This window comes from Balaenoptera ricei, chromosome 11, assembly GCF_028023285.1.
Source record: "Balaenoptera ricei isolate mBalRic1 chromosome 11, mBalRic1.hap2, whole genome shotgun sequence".
Taxonomy (NCBI): domain Eukaryota; kingdom Metazoa; phylum Chordata; class Mammalia; order Artiodactyla; family Balaenopteridae; genus Balaenoptera; species Balaenoptera ricei.
The window spans coordinates 62910838-62928759 of NC_082649.1; the positions used below are offsets into that span (position 1 = coordinate 62910838).

The following is a 17922-nucleotide window of genomic DNA, read 5'->3' on the forward strand; positions in this document are numbered from 1 at the left end:
AAGTAAGAGGTGACAATGGCTTAAACTATGGTTAGGGCAGTGAGGATGAAGAGAGATGAACAGGTTACAGTGATCTGCAGAGGAAAAGATTTGGCAATTGACTAGATGTAGAGGGTGGGGTTTATGGCTTGGGTAGCCGACTTGTTGGTGGGTAATCTACTGAGATGGGTAAAGAGCATGTTCTGGGGGCGAGGAAGATAGCAAGTTTTGCATGTGCCAATTTTGAGGTGCCTATGGGGCATTCCAGTCAGGCTACTGAGTAGGCAGTAGGATATGCAGAAAAGAAGCTATGAGAGGATGTACTGTAGAAAAAGAAAGCTTATTCTTATCATTTAAGGTGGGGGATGTTTGAACATGTTTTAATTCTGGAGAAGAGAAGTCAGAAGAGAGGAAGATGTTGGTGATACAGGCCAGGGAATAATAGCTAGAGCCTCTTTACCGAGGTAGGGGGAGGATGAAGCAGGCAGGAGGTGGGTGTGTGTGCCTGAGCCTGGGGTGGGGAAAGGGAGTTCAAGGGCCTTTGTAGAAGTAGATGCACAGACCTCACCCACTGCTCTGAGCAGTTCTCTGATGGAGTGACAGGGCAAGATCTCATGATTTAGAGGCTTCTTTGCTGTCAGATCACAGCATATTCAAGAGACTGCATATATTTTTTAATATTTTGCAAGTTTTTCCTCATTTCACAAAGCAACAGACAAAGACCCAGACACCTAACATAAAGTGTCTTTTCCCTTTCACTAGAATAGGAAATAGCTATAGAAAGACTGCAGGCTCCCTTTAGAATAGCTTTTCAGAAAGGGATAGTTCCCTCTGGGGCCATGGTTGGTCAGAACTTTGGGGGAATACGTAATTACAGATACCTGAGTTTTCTGGATAGCTGAAGGTTTATGTCCTTTAATCTCTAGATACTTTAGAGTTGTAGATAAGGTGAGAATCAGTAAGCTCTTAGACATAGCCTGAGTGCTTGAAGTTTAGTATATGGATTTTGTGATATTTATTTTGACTGTTCTTTTTAGTTACTGACTATTTCAGAATCTATTTAGGCAGCCACTCAAGGCACTTCACTATGTGGCCTCAATCCACCTTTCTAAATTTATACACCACTTCTGCCCCTCGCAAACATTGTTTCTAAATCGCACTTTTTACTGCTTTCATACCCTGAACCATTGTGCATTAGTTTTTGTAAAATATTTTTTGCTCTTTGTTGACAATGAATAAAACACGGAGAAAGAAATGTTTCTGTAGGTACAACTCTAGACTCTAGAAATGGGCATACATAAGAAATATGAATGTTCAAACCATATTTCTCTTATCTATTAAATGTGAATTAAGAAAACTGCACCTTTGACATGCCATGAAGTTGAAGTGAGTTGAGCATCTTCGCTGCATGTAGCATTGAAACAAAGTTTGTCAGGTTTTGAGGAGAGGTCGTCCCTTCCCTTAGATGGTCCACCATGCCTTCTCTTACAGCCACACCTACTTGAACAAACCAAACGACTGTCCCAGAATCTGTCAGTGGACCACTGTGATGAGCATGGAGACCCCTTCCAAAGGCAGAGAGCGCTGAGCGCTGTGAGCATCCTTACCATCACCATGCACGGTAAGTTCTGTTCCAAGACCAAGGGGGAGCCTAACTTCAATGATGTCCTTCCCTTCTCCCTCTCTCTAGCCCCCCAGAAGCCCTCTGCAACCCACTGTACTTCCTGCAGAGTGACTCCCCATGCTTCTTTGGAGCATGTGAGCAAAATGGCTTGGAAGAAGCAGGCCTTCCTTGTGGGCCCACCCTGAGCTGCCACTTGGGTAGTGGTGGGACCAAGTGCATCAACAGGACTTCTCGTTCAGGCCAGGCAGTCACAGGAAGTTTCAGTGACAATGATAGCCAGCCAAAGAAGAGAAGACATAGAAGTTTCCAGGAGGTTACAGTTGTCATTGAAGTTAGAATAGGAATCTGGCATGAATAATAGAAGAAGACTTGCATATGCAGGCTGGAACCATCTGATGGACCTGATTAACAGGAGGCAACAGGGACCAAACTGAGGGGTTTGTGTTCAAGGGCAGGACTCAAGTCCCAGCAAGAATGGGATTAAATGGGTTCGTAGCACTTTTGAGCCTATTGCATCATCTCATGAGGCCTTGAAATTGTGTGGAAATCAGGGTGCAGCTGCTTTCTGGCCTGAAGTCAACCAACTGATAGCATGCCTTTTGTTTCAGTGCTTATAGATGCCCCTGCCTGAATATCTCCCCTTCCCCTGAGCCCTGGTAGCTTCCTGTGCTCTGGTACAGCCGTCACCATGGTCTTCCTTGAGTGAACATAACTTGGGCTTGTGTCTGTCTCTCATGGGTTCATAGCCAGTCAGTGTTGACTTCCCCATCTGTATCTCTCACAGTGCAGCCCTGCTCCCAGATGCTCAATGTAAGTATAAAGACTTGAAGTACTTGACTATATCACATGGAAGTTGAGTGTGGGAAACCTTCCTAGCTATGCGTCAGTACCCTTCTTGACTGATCATGTTGTAGCACAGGAGATGCTAGGGAAGAGGGAGGAAGGAATGCACACAGGCAAAGAACAGCCAGACTGGCTCAGACCTAACTCCTCAAGTGCTCTTTCAATTTTCCTTCTCCAGAACAAGAAAAATCACAGGAACCTTGCCTCCCATGTGGGGAAAACCTGGCATCCAAATACCTCGTGTGGGACTGTAGCCCCCGGTGGCTGTGCATTAAGAAGGCCCTGAGAACCATGATGACTGACCCCTTTACTGAGCTGGCCATCACCATCTGCATCATAATCAACACTCTCTTCTTGGCCATGGAGCATTACAAAATGGACCAGAGTTTTGAGAATATGTTGTACACAGGGAATTTGGTAACTCTAGGCTTTTAAAAATATAAAACATATTTCAAACTTTGAATTATAACTCTTTCAAAGTCTAAACATTTTGTGAGTGGCCTAACCTAACATAGGTATTTGGTCCTCTTAGGTGGAGTAAGAGGGAAAAGATGACCGTTAGGATTTTATTTTTACCCATTTCAGTAATTTTCCATGGGCCCCTGTTCGCCCTCTAGTACGTTGAAGTGTTTCTTTAGTCATCTAATGGATGACTAAAGAGTCATTCAGTGGTAAGGCAGAAGCAAGTAGACATCTTAAAAGGTCAACTATTTTGGATAATCAAGAAAACATTAACCATATCCAGAGACCCATGGTAATGAGTACCATGGTCCCCAGTGATATTGATGACATCATTTGTCACAAAACAGTGTGACTGCCGTTACTAAGTGTTATTTTCCCTGGAAAGGTGAGTCAGAGCCTGGAAGCTGTAGGAGGTTCTTTCCCAGGAGTAGGTGTGAGAGGCTTGTGGGGTGGGGTGGGCGTGGGGTTCCATACTTGAGCCTGCTTCAGTGTGTTTGTTATTGGATGAAGCTATTCTCAGTTAAATTGGGAACATTAAGATAGGGGAGCAGATTTTTCAAGAACTGTTCACTTTAATTCATAGCTCCTGCAGAAGGCCCAAGGGAAAATTAGTTTCCCAAATATCAGAAATAATAAGTAAGTACCTAGTGAATGTTCTACCCTAATTTGCTAATGAGTTAATTAGCTAAAAATCTTACCAGAATGTCTAGCCTTTTCTTCTTACAGTTTTATGTTATTTTTCTAATTTAAAAAGCAATGTATGTTTTTTTAATTTTAAAAATAAATAAAAATACAAAGAAGGGAAATACAAAGAAGAAACTCATTTCCTATGGTCTTACTAGCAAAGATGATCATTTTTAGCATTGCGGAATATTTCCAGGTAGTATGTATGTATGTAGGTATTTTTAAATTTTCCCTTTTTTTTCACTTTGACAAGAACCCACAGTACGTATTGAATCAGGAGTTGGTCCACAGAGCTGCTTCCATGCATCAGGTTTAGGATGGTGTAGAACTGTAGACAGGTGCCTGTCACCCTTGGTTCCACATCCCATGTGCAGGAAGAGCAGGGAACTGCAGTATAAGAGCAGGGTGGATCTCCTTACAGACAGTCTGCATTTAAGTTCCTTTTCCCATACTGCCTTTGGGAAGAAGTGCCCTGTGGGTGTGCATAGGTCAGATTAGATTCCATGTTGCACAATAAAGCTAACACACAGAATACCTTCTAACAGGCTGGCATCTTCTGGGCTCCAGGCCAGGGTGTTTAGCTCTCTCCTGTTGAGGTGTCCCCGAATGGCCTGATGGTTTAGTTTCACTTGGAGGCAGAATGCTGTGCCCTCAGGGCCACAGTCCCTACCTTCACAGAGTTAGCAGGACCCATCTTTCAGCATCTCCTGGTAGATGGAGTTATTGGATAAATTCCAGAGAATACTCAAAGAACCCAGAGTCATCCGCCTGGACAGGGCTTCCCAATTGCAAAGGTGGTCTGTCCATCACTTCATCTGCTGGTCCAACTGTGGGAAATAGCCAAAGCCCGCCTCTCACATTTGCCACTGACCAGGCATCCGGGGTGCTGAGGTGAAGTTGCATTTTACAGTTGGAAGCTGGCAAATTAAGTGACATTCTTCTTCACTCTCTCCCAGAGGCAGAAGGAGCAGAGGGACATTGCTGGTGTCTGAGAACACAGGCAGCAGCTGGACCCTGGGTCCTGAAAATTGAAGGGAAACATGCAGAGCTGGTTATGTAGCCTGTGCATCTATTCCATGTGCCCCATTCCCTAGACATGCAAAAAAAAGGGGCAGCCACCTCATCTCTTGTGCCCCCATGATGGTGGTGCGGGGAGACCTTGGAGCCCTGAGCTTGAAAGAACACATTCAGACCTCTCCCGTCTGATGGGTGGACCAGGATTAAGCTGGCCTGTGGAGTTCTGTGGACTAGACTTAGAAATGGACTCTCTAGGCTTCAGAATTGCTTGAATCAAGGGAGTACATTGAGCTTCCAAGAAGTCATAAATAGCAGTTGAATTGGATTGCAAAACCAATGGTCTCAAAGCATCTAGGGATGCTGTTGGGCTCAGACACCTAAAACTTGAAGGAGACGGGAGGAGGAAGAGTGGGTCAAAAGGGGATGGAGATCAGTCCAGCACAATTAACTGGAACGCGCAACACTGCCTGCTTTTAGGCGCTGGTTATGGCACTGGGCAGGGATAGGCAGCAATGTTTAAAGGGAAAAGATAGGTATAAGCTTTGATTTTTCTTTGCCACCCTTGATTTCTTTTTATTTGCCTATTCTGTATTTATTTATGCCTATCCTTTTTTTTAACTCGTGTCATTTTATTTTAGGGATGTATTTTATAAATAGTAAGTCAATGACTTATTTATAAAAATAGATCACCTGTTACTTTTTAAGAAGGAAATTTGATCATTTAGGGGTTGTTTTTGTTGTTTCCAGAACTAAAGAGGAGAGTCTTATAACACAACGGTCCCCAACCTTTTTGGCACCAGGGACCGGTTTCGTGGAAGACAGTTTTTCCACGGACTGTGGAGGGGGGAGATGGTTCAGGTGGTAGTGCGAGCGATGGGGAGCGGCAGATGAAGCTTTGCTGGCTCGCCTGCCGCTCACCTCCTGCCTGGTTCCTAACAGGCCACAGACCGGTACTGGTCTGCGGCCCGGAGGTTGGGGACCCCTGTCCGTTTTAAAATGGACATTTTAAAAGACTTTAACCCTTTTCATATTACTGTATTATTTTCATACTATTGTTTTTCTCATTTCTATTTAATGTGTGTATGTGTGTGATAGAGAAAGTGCTATTGGCTATGAAGGAATGCTTTGCTTTATCTTCTGCAAAGAATAGAAGATAGATTTAGTTTTGAATTTGGCTACTATGCTACATTTTGCAAATTTCTTAAGCCTGTATTTATCTAATTGTTAAAGACAGAGAATTATTTTTCCCTTGGAAAAGACATAGTTTAGTGCTTTTTAAGCTCTTGCCCCTCCTTTTAATTCTTTGATATTTTGTTCTGGAATGATGCGACCTGCATTCTAGTGAGTCTTTAGGATTATATTCTGACTCGCTAATCTTCCTTTCAACCATAACCAATCTAGGGTTGATCCTCTATATCAGGTTGCTCAAAGACATTTTTCTGTGCCTGGTAGTGTTTTTCAGTTCTCTGCTCTGGGCCCTTTTAATTTAATTTTTTTTTTTTTTCTGATCAAGGTGTTGAGATTGAATGGTTAGGTGAACTCCTCCTGCATTCTGGTTTATGAACGATATTTATCTTTAGTTTTCAGAGCTGTTGTGTACTCCCCCCACTTCGGAGTTATTAGTATCTTAAAGAGAATTCAGAGGAGGAATTGCTTGACACTTCGTATTACTCTGCCATCTACCAAGAAGCCAACTTTGCTTTAATTTTTAACAGAATGGAAAATAATATTTATTCTCCATCCTGATGTCTCTTAGCTTGGTGACACTGGAGTGGAGGCCGTGGAGGAGGGCAGAGAGAGGGGCAAAGGTAGAGTGAGGTTCATACTACAGTGGTAAACGTTTCTTTTTTGTGGATTGCAGGGCATATTGTATCAAGCATGAGAATACATTTTATTTCTTTGTAACCTCTGTAATTCCCTTGGACCATTCTTAAAAGTGTATCTCCAAGAAGAGGTAGCTTCCTTTTCTCATTTTTCTTTGTCTCGCTGTAGGTTTTCACTGGCATTTTCATGGCTGAAATGTGCCTAAAAATCATTGCGCTGGATCCCTACCACTACTTTCGTCGAGGCTGGAACATTTTTGACAGCATTGTTGCTCTTCTGAGCTTTGCAGAGGTGATAATAAATAGTATGTGTCCAGGAAAACAAAGTTGTATGTCACTTCGTTCCTTAAGAGTGGTAAGGCACTTTCTTTCCTTCTTTTTTTTTTTTAAGAGGCTGTCAGGATGATAATCCAATTTAACCAGCTCGCTGTTTATTTATTTATTTATTTGGTTGCACCAGGTCTTAGTTGTGGCAGGCGGGCTCCTTAGTTGCAGCAGGCGGGCTCCTTAGTTGTGGCATGTGAACTCTTAGTTGTGGCATGTATGTGGGATCTAGTTCCTTGACCAGGGATTGAACCTGGGCCCCCTGCCTTGGGAGCGTGGAGTCTTATCCACTGCTCCACCAGGGAAGTCCCATACTGAATAACTTATCTGACAGGATTGAAGAGTCTTGAGTGAGTTCAGTAGCTAGTTTGGACTAAACTTTACCATCTTACCTTAACCTGAGAACCAAAACTGCACTCCCCCTCCCACCCAGGTCTTTAATACCTTTGTGAGTCCCAAGGGGTCTTCTCTCAGGTGAACCCCTACTTTCCTCCCTCTCTCTCCACAAGATGATCCTTCAGGCAACCAGATTCAAAATTGTGTCTTCTGGTATCAGGACTCTGCTCCTTGCTTCGTGTACAACCCCTCCAATGATCTCTTCCCCCACAGAGCTCTGAACCAGGCATCCTCACAGCTGGGCTCACCAAGGAGGTGTAGACTACAGAGCCCAGGATGGGGGTTGGGTGCTGCCTGCAGGTGTTATCTCACAGGGTCCCTCCTCATTGCTGCCAGTACCACATTCCTTTTCTGTAGTCTTTGCCCTCCATCCACGAACCATTGGAGGCATCCTGGCAGCCTTTGCCGAGCACCTGATATGTACATGAGGGAAGGCTCAAAGGTGAGGAAAGCACTGCCTTCAAGGAGTTTGCAGTCTAGGGAAGATACAAGACAGGCCCAGAAATGACCATGAGGCAAAGTGGAGTGTGAGAGACCCCACAAGAGGTAGGGACAGAAATCACAGAGAAATCACATGTGGGAGGGGAATAGAGAAACCACAAAAGGTGACCTCTTGTCCCTTTTCAGAGATTTACTTTTTTTTTGGCATGGATAGGATTTCTAAGCCTGTAGAATAAGACATTTGATTCAGTTACTTAAGCATACATTTTATACTTGGCATATGTTAGAAAATCACACTGCTTAAAGTCAGACGTTATTAGGCTGCTCCCTAAAGTTTTATTGGTGCTTGGGTGAGCAAAATTACATTTGCTTTACTATTGTTTAGGCTTATTACAGCCATGCTATGAGGCGAGGAGCTCTGTGCCATTGCCTGTGGATAAGAACAGAACCACAGTTTCTCCCTGAGATGCCCTCAGCTCCCCTCTAAGTAGACAGTGGTGGTCCTTCTCTTGTGATATAAGTCTTACTGACCTGCAGTATCTCCCCACCCCGCAAATAGTTGATACTTAACAGGATTGTACTTTGGAGTGAAACCACTGGTTTACATTGAAAGTTTTTTTTTTTTTTTTTTTTTTTTTTTTTTTTTTTTTCACACACACACACACACACTGTATTTTATTTTTACAAGAGATAAATCGACTGACACCAAGCATTGTACATGGATGACCACAACAAAAGCAACAATGATTGCAATTACCAAACATGAAACACACTCATACTATGTCATAGTATTGACATTCAGTCCAGTAATCCTCCACTGTAACAGCTCCTTTACTTTGCAGTGAAAATTGATTTGTATATTCTTTGCCTCTGAGTCCTTGTGGAATTTTTTTTTTTTTTTTTAAATTCAGACAGAAAGTCACAAAAATTATACTCATCCTCATCAGTTCACTCAGTCCCATGTAATTAATTTTTTTTTTTCATCTTGATCTTTTGTTAGCACTTTTATGAGTTCATCAGTTTTTCATTAGAGTTCTGAAAATGCTTATTCATTCAGTTCAGTAGTACAGTCCGTTACCAGAAACCTGTACTTGTCAGAGTCTTTTCCATGTATTTCTTGAAGATGAAACCCTTTTATAGGAACATATTTGCAAAATCATCAGAGTACACCCAGAACTGTCTGTAAATGACAAAAGACTTAAAAATGACCACGGTTAAAGATTTGATGACAGTTCATAATAATGCAGTTGACAAGAAAATTAGTTATTTCTGAGATATACATTTTAAAGTAATAACTAGGATTATTACTTATAACATTATACCAGAACATATAAGATTTTTAGAAATTTCATGTAATGTCTGAAACATTTATATTAACATATTTCCATACATATTTCCATACAAGTACAAATATAAGATTTTTAGAAATTTCATGTAATGTCTGAAACATTTATATTAACATATTTCCATATATATTTCCATACAAATACAAATATGATTTTTAGAAATTTCATGTAATGTCTGAAACATTTATATTAACATATTTCCATACATATTTCCATACAAATACAAATATAAGATTTTTAGAAATTTCATGTAATGTCTGAAACATTTATATTAACCTGTTTCCATACAAATAACCCAATGAAAGTTTAGTATTAGTTGTTTTGTTTGTTTTTTTATACTGCAGGTTCTTATTAGGCATCAGTTTTATACACATCAGTGTATACATGTCAATCCCAATCACCCAATTCAGCACACCACCATCCCCACCCCACTGCAGTTTATATAAGAAATAATCTATGAAACTAGTTGCTGTGTTGTTTCTAAGGTTGTTGTCTCCTATAAGGTCTGTAAGTTTCCATGGAGAAAATTTCTCGTGGAAAAAGAGAGTGTGTCTTGACTGGCTGATTGCCTTTTCTCTCCTAGGTACAAAACATCATGTTACTCTTGTCATCGTTATGAAGTTTAGATTCAAACTTGGGACCTCAAATATATAATACAGGAGTTAGCAAACTTTATCTGTAAAAGGCCAGATGGTAAATATTTTCAGCCTTACAGGCCATATGGTCTCTGTCGAAACCACTCAGCTTTTGCTATCGTAGCACGAAAGTAGCTGTAGACAGTAGAGAACGCATGTGCGTGGCTGTGTTCCAATAAAACTTTATTTATGGACATGGAAATTTGAACTTCATGCAATTTTCATGTGTAATGAAATATTTTAAAAAATTATTTCCAACCATTTAAAGATGTAAAAAACATTCTTACCTCTCAGGCCATATAAAAGCAGGCAATGGGATGGATGGGCCCTGGGGCCAGAGTTTTTGACCCTTGGTATATTATATAGGGTTCCAATACATTCATTATATTTAATAAACATGTATGCTCAATTCCACCATCATGATCCCAAAGTCTTTATCATTTAAAATATTAGACCAAAATATTCCATTTTTAAAACAAAAAGTAGATACAGGTGAATATTAGATTGGGACATGGAGTTGGTGACCATGTTTAGGATGGATCTGGCTTTGAAAAGATTTTTGAAAGTTGTAAATGCTGTGGTTTGGGAACATGTCATTTAAATTATAGCTGAGCAGATGGAATTTGTTCTTAACTGGCTTTTCTTCCATTTTTGTTTATTGTCTGTTTTTACAGCTGAGGGTCTTCAAGTTAGCCAAATCCTGGCCAACTTTAAACACACTGCTTAAGATAATTGGCCATTCCGTTGGAGCCCTTGGAAACCTGACTGTGGTCTTGGCCATTGTGGTCTTTATTTTCTCAGTAGTTGGCATGCAGCTTTTTGGCTCTAAATTCAATTGCATAAAGAGTAATTCAAAGTCCCATGATCCTGCAGTCCCATGTTTACGACGCTGGCACATGGGGGATTTCTACCACTCCTTTCTGGTGGTATTCCGCATCCTCTGTGGGGAATGGATCGAAAACATGTGGGAATGTATGCAAGAAGCTAACCAAGCACTGTGCATTATTGTGTTTCTGTTGATCATGGTGATAGGAAAACTCGTGGTGAGTGTCTTAGTTTTGTTGTTGTTGTCATTGTATTAAATACATGGACTAAACAAATGCATTGGCTTCTTTTGTAACACTTCACTAGTGAAAATTGTTACTCTAAGTATAGTATTATAAATGTAATGTTATATAATATTTTAAAATGTGCATTTGAATTTTGTTTGAAGACAGTACGGTAAGCATGAAAGAAAACCTTGTCACGTAGTGCTCATAAAGATGTCCCAATGTCTATCCTACTCCAGGTGGTTATTCAAATCGCCATTGATTGGCCGAGGTAGGGGTTTTTGACTTAATTTGTTCAATAGATGTAAAGAGATGTCCACTGAGGAAGGTTTCTTGTTGTTTAAAAGAAGAAGAAGGAGGAGGAGGAAGAGGAGGAGGAGGAGGAAGGGGGAGAGAAGGAGGAGGGGAGAGGAGAAGGAGGAGGGGAGGAAGGAGGGATGAGGAAAAAAAGTGGTCCTTTTACTTCCTCTGGACCTTTTATGACCGTGACTCTTGGTAGAACTGCAAACATTATGCAACCATGAGAAGAACTAAACTAAGACAAAGTAAGCACTGAGGAAGATAGAGGGAAGGTGGAACCAACCTATTGTCGGGTCATGATTGGTCCCCTGTTTAAAACGTTTCAAATATCTTGTCATGTGACATTTTCTTATTGTGTAAGCTGCCCTGAGTCTGTTACTTGCAGCTGGAAACATGGCTGTTTATGGAGAGGCTAATTAGGTGTACACCAGTGAGGGTATGAAGAGACAGGAGACAGACAGGGATACCTGAGCATAAGATCTTCAGAATTGAGTTGGGGCTATCATGCAAATATAATTAACAATCCACGTAGAAATAAAATTAACTATCCTAAATACCTAATAAGTGATGTTGATAGACAGTAAGACATACGAAAGATCAGAAGGGCAGGGTATCACCCAAGGGAGTGGGAAGGGAGCACTAAGAAAGGCTTTGTGGGAGACACAGTACTTGAGAAGGGCACTTAAGAGGTAAAGAGGACTTAGCAAATAGAGGAGAGCTTGAGCAAAGATCCAGACTTGGGAATTCTCCTGGTGAAGCTGAGGAAGAGTGACTAGACCCGTTAACACCCACAAGACACTTCTCCCAGAGAGCTGTATATGTTTGAGCTGGCGAGAGCCACAACAAAAGAGATTTAGAAAAGCCTGCACAAGTATACCATCTCTCAAATTGTGCAGACAGGAGAGGACCTCATAGCACAGCAGTCTTAGACATCAGACCCATATCCCTGTGGGCAATTCCAGAAAAAGTCCAACCTCATGATTCTGGCTGATCCCCAAGGAATATCCACTTTTGATTTTGCCACATGGTTTCACCATTCAGCCTTACACTGGCCAGGGTCTACAATACATGCTGCTTACACACAGACAGACTGGATATGGCTGTCTGCACCCTTTAACTTCAGTTTTTCTTTGGTCTTATCTTGATGTCGCAATTACTTCCTCAGTCTTCTCTCCTTTTATTTATTTTATAGATGAACTTTCTTGTGAGGCAGAAGGACATAGAACTCTCATTTGATTTTGTTTTGGGTCTTGGGGAAAAGTTGTTGTGGAAACCTACTGTATTCTTTCCTTTGCTAAATTTTTCATTCTCCTTATGTCCCCCCTCCCTTTGCCCCTTCCCAGGTACTCAACCTCTTTATTGCCTTGCTGCTCAATTCCTTCAGCAATGAGGAGAGAGATGGACACTTGGAAGGAGAAGTCAGGAAAACCAAAGTCCAGTTAGCCCTGGACCGGTTCTGCCGGGCTTTTTGTTTTGTGATGTATACTCTTGAGCATTTTTGTACCAAGTGGTGCAGGAGACAACATTTACCAAAGCAAAAAGAGGTGACAGAAGGCCCTGAGGCAGAGAGCAAAGGTGTCATTCCCCTGGTCACAGAGATGAGAAAGGGCCCAGAGACCTGGGAGGAGTTTGGTGTACTGACTTCCGCACCAAAGACCTTGAGTGTCGGGCATGATCGGACTTGGTTGGCCCCACTAGCAGAGGAAGAAGATGATGCTGAATCCCCTGGTGAAGATAAGGCACAGCCTGTCACACAACCTGAGGCTGGAAAACAGGTATGAAGGTTCACACATTAACTTAGAGGTTGTACAAAGCTAGAGTTGCCATGGGGCACTGGTTGCCTGCCCTGTTCTGAGCACTATGCAGAGATGATAAGGGTATAAAATGTGGCGGCTGCACATCCGGGGCTGGTTCTAATCATGGTCCTGCACATGTGGCACAGGTGGGAGGTGTCAGAGGAGTTCAGAGGGGAGCACGATCAGAGTGGGCTGGGGCAACAGGGGAATCAAGTGCCTTTGGTTGAGCCCTAAAAGAAGAAGTATAGAGTTTGAATTGGCTGAAAGGTGAGAAAGGGAGTGTGGAAGGTGAAGTGAATAGCACAAAAAGAGATTTTGTTTCTTATGAATTGCCTACCACCCTGGGAAAGGATCACTTAGCCATAGCTGCTACCCCTAGTACTAGGAGGGGCAGTAGTCTCTCATCTCTCAGCCTCCCTCTTCCTGCATGGAACCTCTGCCCTGTAAACTAGCTGGAGTAAGGGTGATCAGGGCCCCAGTATCCTCAAGCTTTTGAACCTGGAATAGAGTCTCTGTCCTATGAGTAGAAACTGAATTGAAAAAGGAAATCCAACGTCTTGGCCACATTCACCAGAAATTTAGCCTCTTCAACTCAGAGTTGGAGGAGATGAGAAAAGTTGGTGACCTGCACCTTCTGGTGAGATACATATCTCTTGATTGGGAGCTGAGGGTAAAGGGAGCCCCATCTTCTTGGTCACATCTGCCTAGAGTGGAGCTTCTGTCAAACTGAACTGGGGGTGGGAAGGAAGAGAGCAGGTCATGCATGGCTCAAGTGACATAGACTCCTGCTGTTATTACTGAAATGTGTAGATTTTTTTAGTAAATATTTCTTCATTTGCTGTATGCCCTTAGGACAATTTCCAGAAACTTAAATGATTTTTTATGAATATTTTCCACCACTTATGTTAATTTTCCTGTGGAGCATGTCTGCAGAGCTTCTTACTTTACCATCCAGGAAGCAAAATTCTGTATATCTTTTTTTAATTAAATTCTAAACTTGTTAATTTTAATGATGCTTTCAGATTACTATACTAATTTCATTTTTTTTCTCAAGTAAATTCACCTCCCTGTAGCTAATTTTTGAGGGCTACTCGTTTTATGTTTGTCTCCTCATACATTTTGGAGTGTGAATTTGAAAGCTCATCTTTGTGGGAGGATCTGTCCCTCTCTTTGCAGTCTAAGTTCTGTGGTATCTTTAATCGACCCTCCTAGGGGATCCATTTCAGAACTAAGTCTTGTATTGCCAACTTGGGATTCTTGTCTAATAGTGATACTGGGCATTTTGCAGATCCAGTCACTGAACCAGTGGCTCCCTTTGCCCAGGTCTTGTTTCTGAGGCTGTGCTTCCTCCTTCCTCTCTAGGTATGCAGCTTTGTATAATTGTAATCCCAAACATTGGCCACAGCTTCTTTTATTTATTTATTTATTTATTTTTAACATCTTTATTGGAGTATAATTACTTTACAATGGTGTGTTAGTTTCTGCTTTATAACAAAGTGAATCAGCTATACATATACATATATCCCCATATCTCTTCCCTCTTGCGTCTCCCTCTCTCCCACCCTCCCTATCCCACCCCTCTAGGTGGTCACAAAACCACAGCTTCTTTTGACTTTCTCTCTTAAGTGCAAGAACTTCAACCCAGCCCACAGTTTCAAGCTTTGGACATAACTGTGGTTTCCTTCCTCACACGGGGCACTTTTATTCACCATTACCTGCTACATGCTTTAAATTGTTATTACTTTATATTTTTGTTCTGTGTCTGGTCCATAGATAATGTGTACCTGTTTATTGTGTGTATATGTTCAAAGGGGAGAAGTGTTCTTAAATCATGACCTTACAGTGTCAGATTCACAGGAACCCTCACATAGATTTTAGGATGAAACCTTCACTTAAGGTGTGACTTTGCATATCCTTCTTGGATTTAGCTGCAGGTCATAGGACAAAATTTATTTTTTATCTTTATGTTGTGATATATTTTCATATTTTCTTTATGCCTTTCAGTTACCTATTTTGCTAAGCCAACCCTCTGTACCGAACAGAGTAAAAAATTATTTTCCAAGTTATTCTTCTAATATTTTTATTCATCTATTTTTACATCAGAATATCAAATGATTATGGATTTTAATTTTTACTATATTCTGACATTGTAATATTTTTTCAGGGATAACTAATTATGCCAGTACCATTTATTAAACAATTTATTATTTTGCCATTGAATTGAAAGGCTACAGTAAGTTTCACCTCTTAATTATTTGGTGAATTTTGTATCCAAACCATATTGTTTTGATTATATTACTTATGAGTAAGTTTTGTTATCTGTTTCCTATAGTAGTGTTCCAGAATTATTTTATGTTGAGTTTTTCCAGGATCAGTTTTCAAAAGTAAAACGGAAGAGGTTAATAATGTAATAATTTTCATGACAAACAGAAAACCAAATAGAATTCAAACTTGTTTCATCTCAAGTGAGATGTCCAGGAGGAATATTAATTCTACTTGGGGTTTCTCAGTGTCAGGCCAGTGAACTCCATCAGAAGACCAAGGAGCCCACCAGTCCAGGAGCTCAGAGTATGGAAATGGACATATTCTCTGAAGATGATCCTTATCTGTCGATACAGAATCCCCGAAAGGTAATTTTCCCAGGGTGTTCCCAGAAGAAACATGGCTCATCCATACACCTTCTCCAAGATAGCCACCGTGGAAAAATATCAAGATTAGTACAAAGCAAACTGCCAGAATTAGATCTTAAGCAAATGTCTAGGCCAGGGTTTCTCAACCTCTCCACTATGACATTTGGGACAGGATAATTCTGTGTTATGTGGACTATTCTGTGTATTGTAGGGTGTTCAGCAGTACTCTGGCCTCTACCCACTAGATGCCCATAGCATCCCCCCATTGTAAAAATAAAAAATGTCTTTAGACATTGCCAAAATGTCTCCTAAAGGGTAAAATCAATGACATAGCCAAAATGTCTCCTGGAGGGTAAAATCAACGAGAACCACTGTTCTAGGCCTATTATTCTGGGAGTTGAGGTAGCTGACAATTTCAGTCTCAGTAAAGTAGCATCCTTCTCATCACCTGGCTTCCATATTTGGAGTTAGTCAGCAGATCAGAGGTAAGATTTGGAGGGAGGAAAAGGTTGAGGTACTGTGTCTTCATGTGCCTTATCTTTCATCAGCCAATGGAGAGCAGTTAGAGAATTCTTTCCTGAAGTCAGGGCTGGTCAGAACATTTAGGAAAGAACGCAACAAGAGGTATACTTTCTAGACACCCCTCATACCTTTGCCTAGCTAGTTTCATGCATAAAAAGTCATAAAATAAGGTATTAGGTATTAACCATGGTGACAGAGGGTGTTGGAAAGTGATTCCCCCTTTCCTTTGTTCTGATGTACAGAAGTCTGATGCTACGAGTGTGCTCTCAGAATGTAGCACCACTGGTCCACAGGATCCCTTTAGGCGGGTACTTGAAATGGTTCCCAAAAAGGAACCAGAGAGATGTTTGCCCAAAGGTAAGTGGCAGTATTCCTACATTCAGTTCATGGAATATTTCGATGGGATTCTGTTATTCTTTGAAGATCTATGGTTTTGATAGATGCCTTCTTTCTACTTCTACTGGAGACAAAAGTGAAGAGTCTTCCCTGGATTCTTGGGACCATTTCAGGAAATTCTTGATTTAGGTGGGGTCAACTTGTACAGCCCAACTACCAGGGTAGAAAATCTAGAAAACTTTCCTAGAAAGCCCACTGGGCCAGTATTTTTGCCACTTGGTAGAGTTCCCAGTACATCAATTGTCAGGATGTACTAGAGGTCATAGACCAAGAGAACTTGACCATAAGTCTGGGGTTGACTAGAGCCCTTGCCAGGCCCTCAACTCATCTCTCAAGATTTTTCTCTGGGAGCAGGGGTCCAAGATGGTGGCGTAGGAAGACCCTGAGCTCACCTCCTTCCATGGACACACCAACTCTACACCTACTTATAGAGCAGTTCCTCCTGAAAAAGACCTGAGGGTTGATTGAACAGCTACTGCACATAGAAAGACCACATAGAAAAAAAAAAAAAAAAAAGAAAGACCACATAGAAACGGGTAGGAAAGACGGAGACATGGTATCCATGGGAATCCCACCCCCAACTTAGTGACCTACAGTAGGAAGTAATATTGCTGCTGAGCCAGAGCACAGACTCACCCACCTTGGGACGCAGCAAGAAAACAGCAGTTTAAAGGGCATCTAGACTATACTGGAAGGAAATCCATGTACTAATCCTAGAGCTTCTGCCACATGAGCAGGGAAGTACTGGAGCCCTCTGTGGGGTCAGAGGCACCAGAGAGCGCCTTTGTTTGAGTCACCCCTAGAACTCCCCCTGGCCCTCACTCACTCCAGCTCTAGCTACCCTACCAAGGCAGCCTTGGCCTCAGCACTCCCCAGGGACTGACTCCAGCCCAAGCCTGCTCTAACCCCAGCTGCCCCCCAGCTGCCCCGCCTGGGTGGCCTTAGGAGGAGTGCTCCCCAGAGATTGCCCCTGGCAAGCTCCAGCCCCAGTTGCCCTGCTAAAGCTGCCAGGTGCAAGCCATCTACATAGGGGATACTCACACACGAGTCCACTCCTTCGAGACCAAGATAGGTAGCTGTTTCACCTAGTTCATAGAAACAAAAACTGAAAGTCATTATGAGGAGACAGAGGAATGTATTCCAAATGAAAGAACAAAATAAAACCCCAGGAAAAACCCTAAAGAAACAGAGGTAAGTAATTTACCTGATAAAGAATTCAAAGAGATGATCATAAGAATTCTGACCAAACTAGGGAGGAAAATGAACTTCATCCCAGTAAGAACTTCAACGAAGACTTAGAAAATGTAGGAAAGAATTAAATAATACAAGAATAATACAATCCACACCAAGACACATTATAATTAAAATGTCAAAAATTTGAATATATTGTGCCAGTCCCTTTGCTCTGTAAAGTTTCTGCTGAAAAATCATCTGATAGTCTTATGGAGGTTCTCTTGTATAAAGCTATTTCTTTTTCTCTTGCTGCTTTTAAGAGTCTCTCTTTGTCTTTAATTTTTGACATTTTAATTATAATGTATCTTGGCATGGATCTCTTTGGGTTCATCTTGTTTGGGAATCTCTGTGCTCCCAATCTCCAAACTTGGATGTCTGTTTCCTTCCCCAGGTTAGGGAAGTTTTCAGCTATTATTTCTTCA

The 17922-nt window shown here is 41.6% G+C and overlaps 1 protein-coding gene across 1 annotated transcript in view; it reads left to right on the forward strand.

The window, feature by feature from the left end:
• SCN11A (sodium voltage-gated channel alpha subunit 11) overlaps positions 1-17922 on the forward strand; it is a 143607-nt gene that overhangs the window by 83155 nt on the left and 42530 nt on the right. The window contains exons 15-21 of the mRNA XM_059939408.1: positions 1471-1600; positions 2625-2863; positions 6602-6787; positions 10249-10617; positions 12267-12698; positions 15230-15349; positions 16114-16228. Of these exons, the coding sequence (XP_059795391.1) occupies positions 1471-1600; positions 2625-2863; positions 6602-6787; positions 10249-10617; positions 12267-12698; positions 15230-15349; positions 16114-16228 (1591 nt within the window). The remainder of the gene's footprint in view (positions 1-1470; positions 1601-2624; positions 2864-6601; positions 6788-10248; positions 10618-12266; positions 12699-15229; positions 15350-16113; positions 16229-17922) is intronic.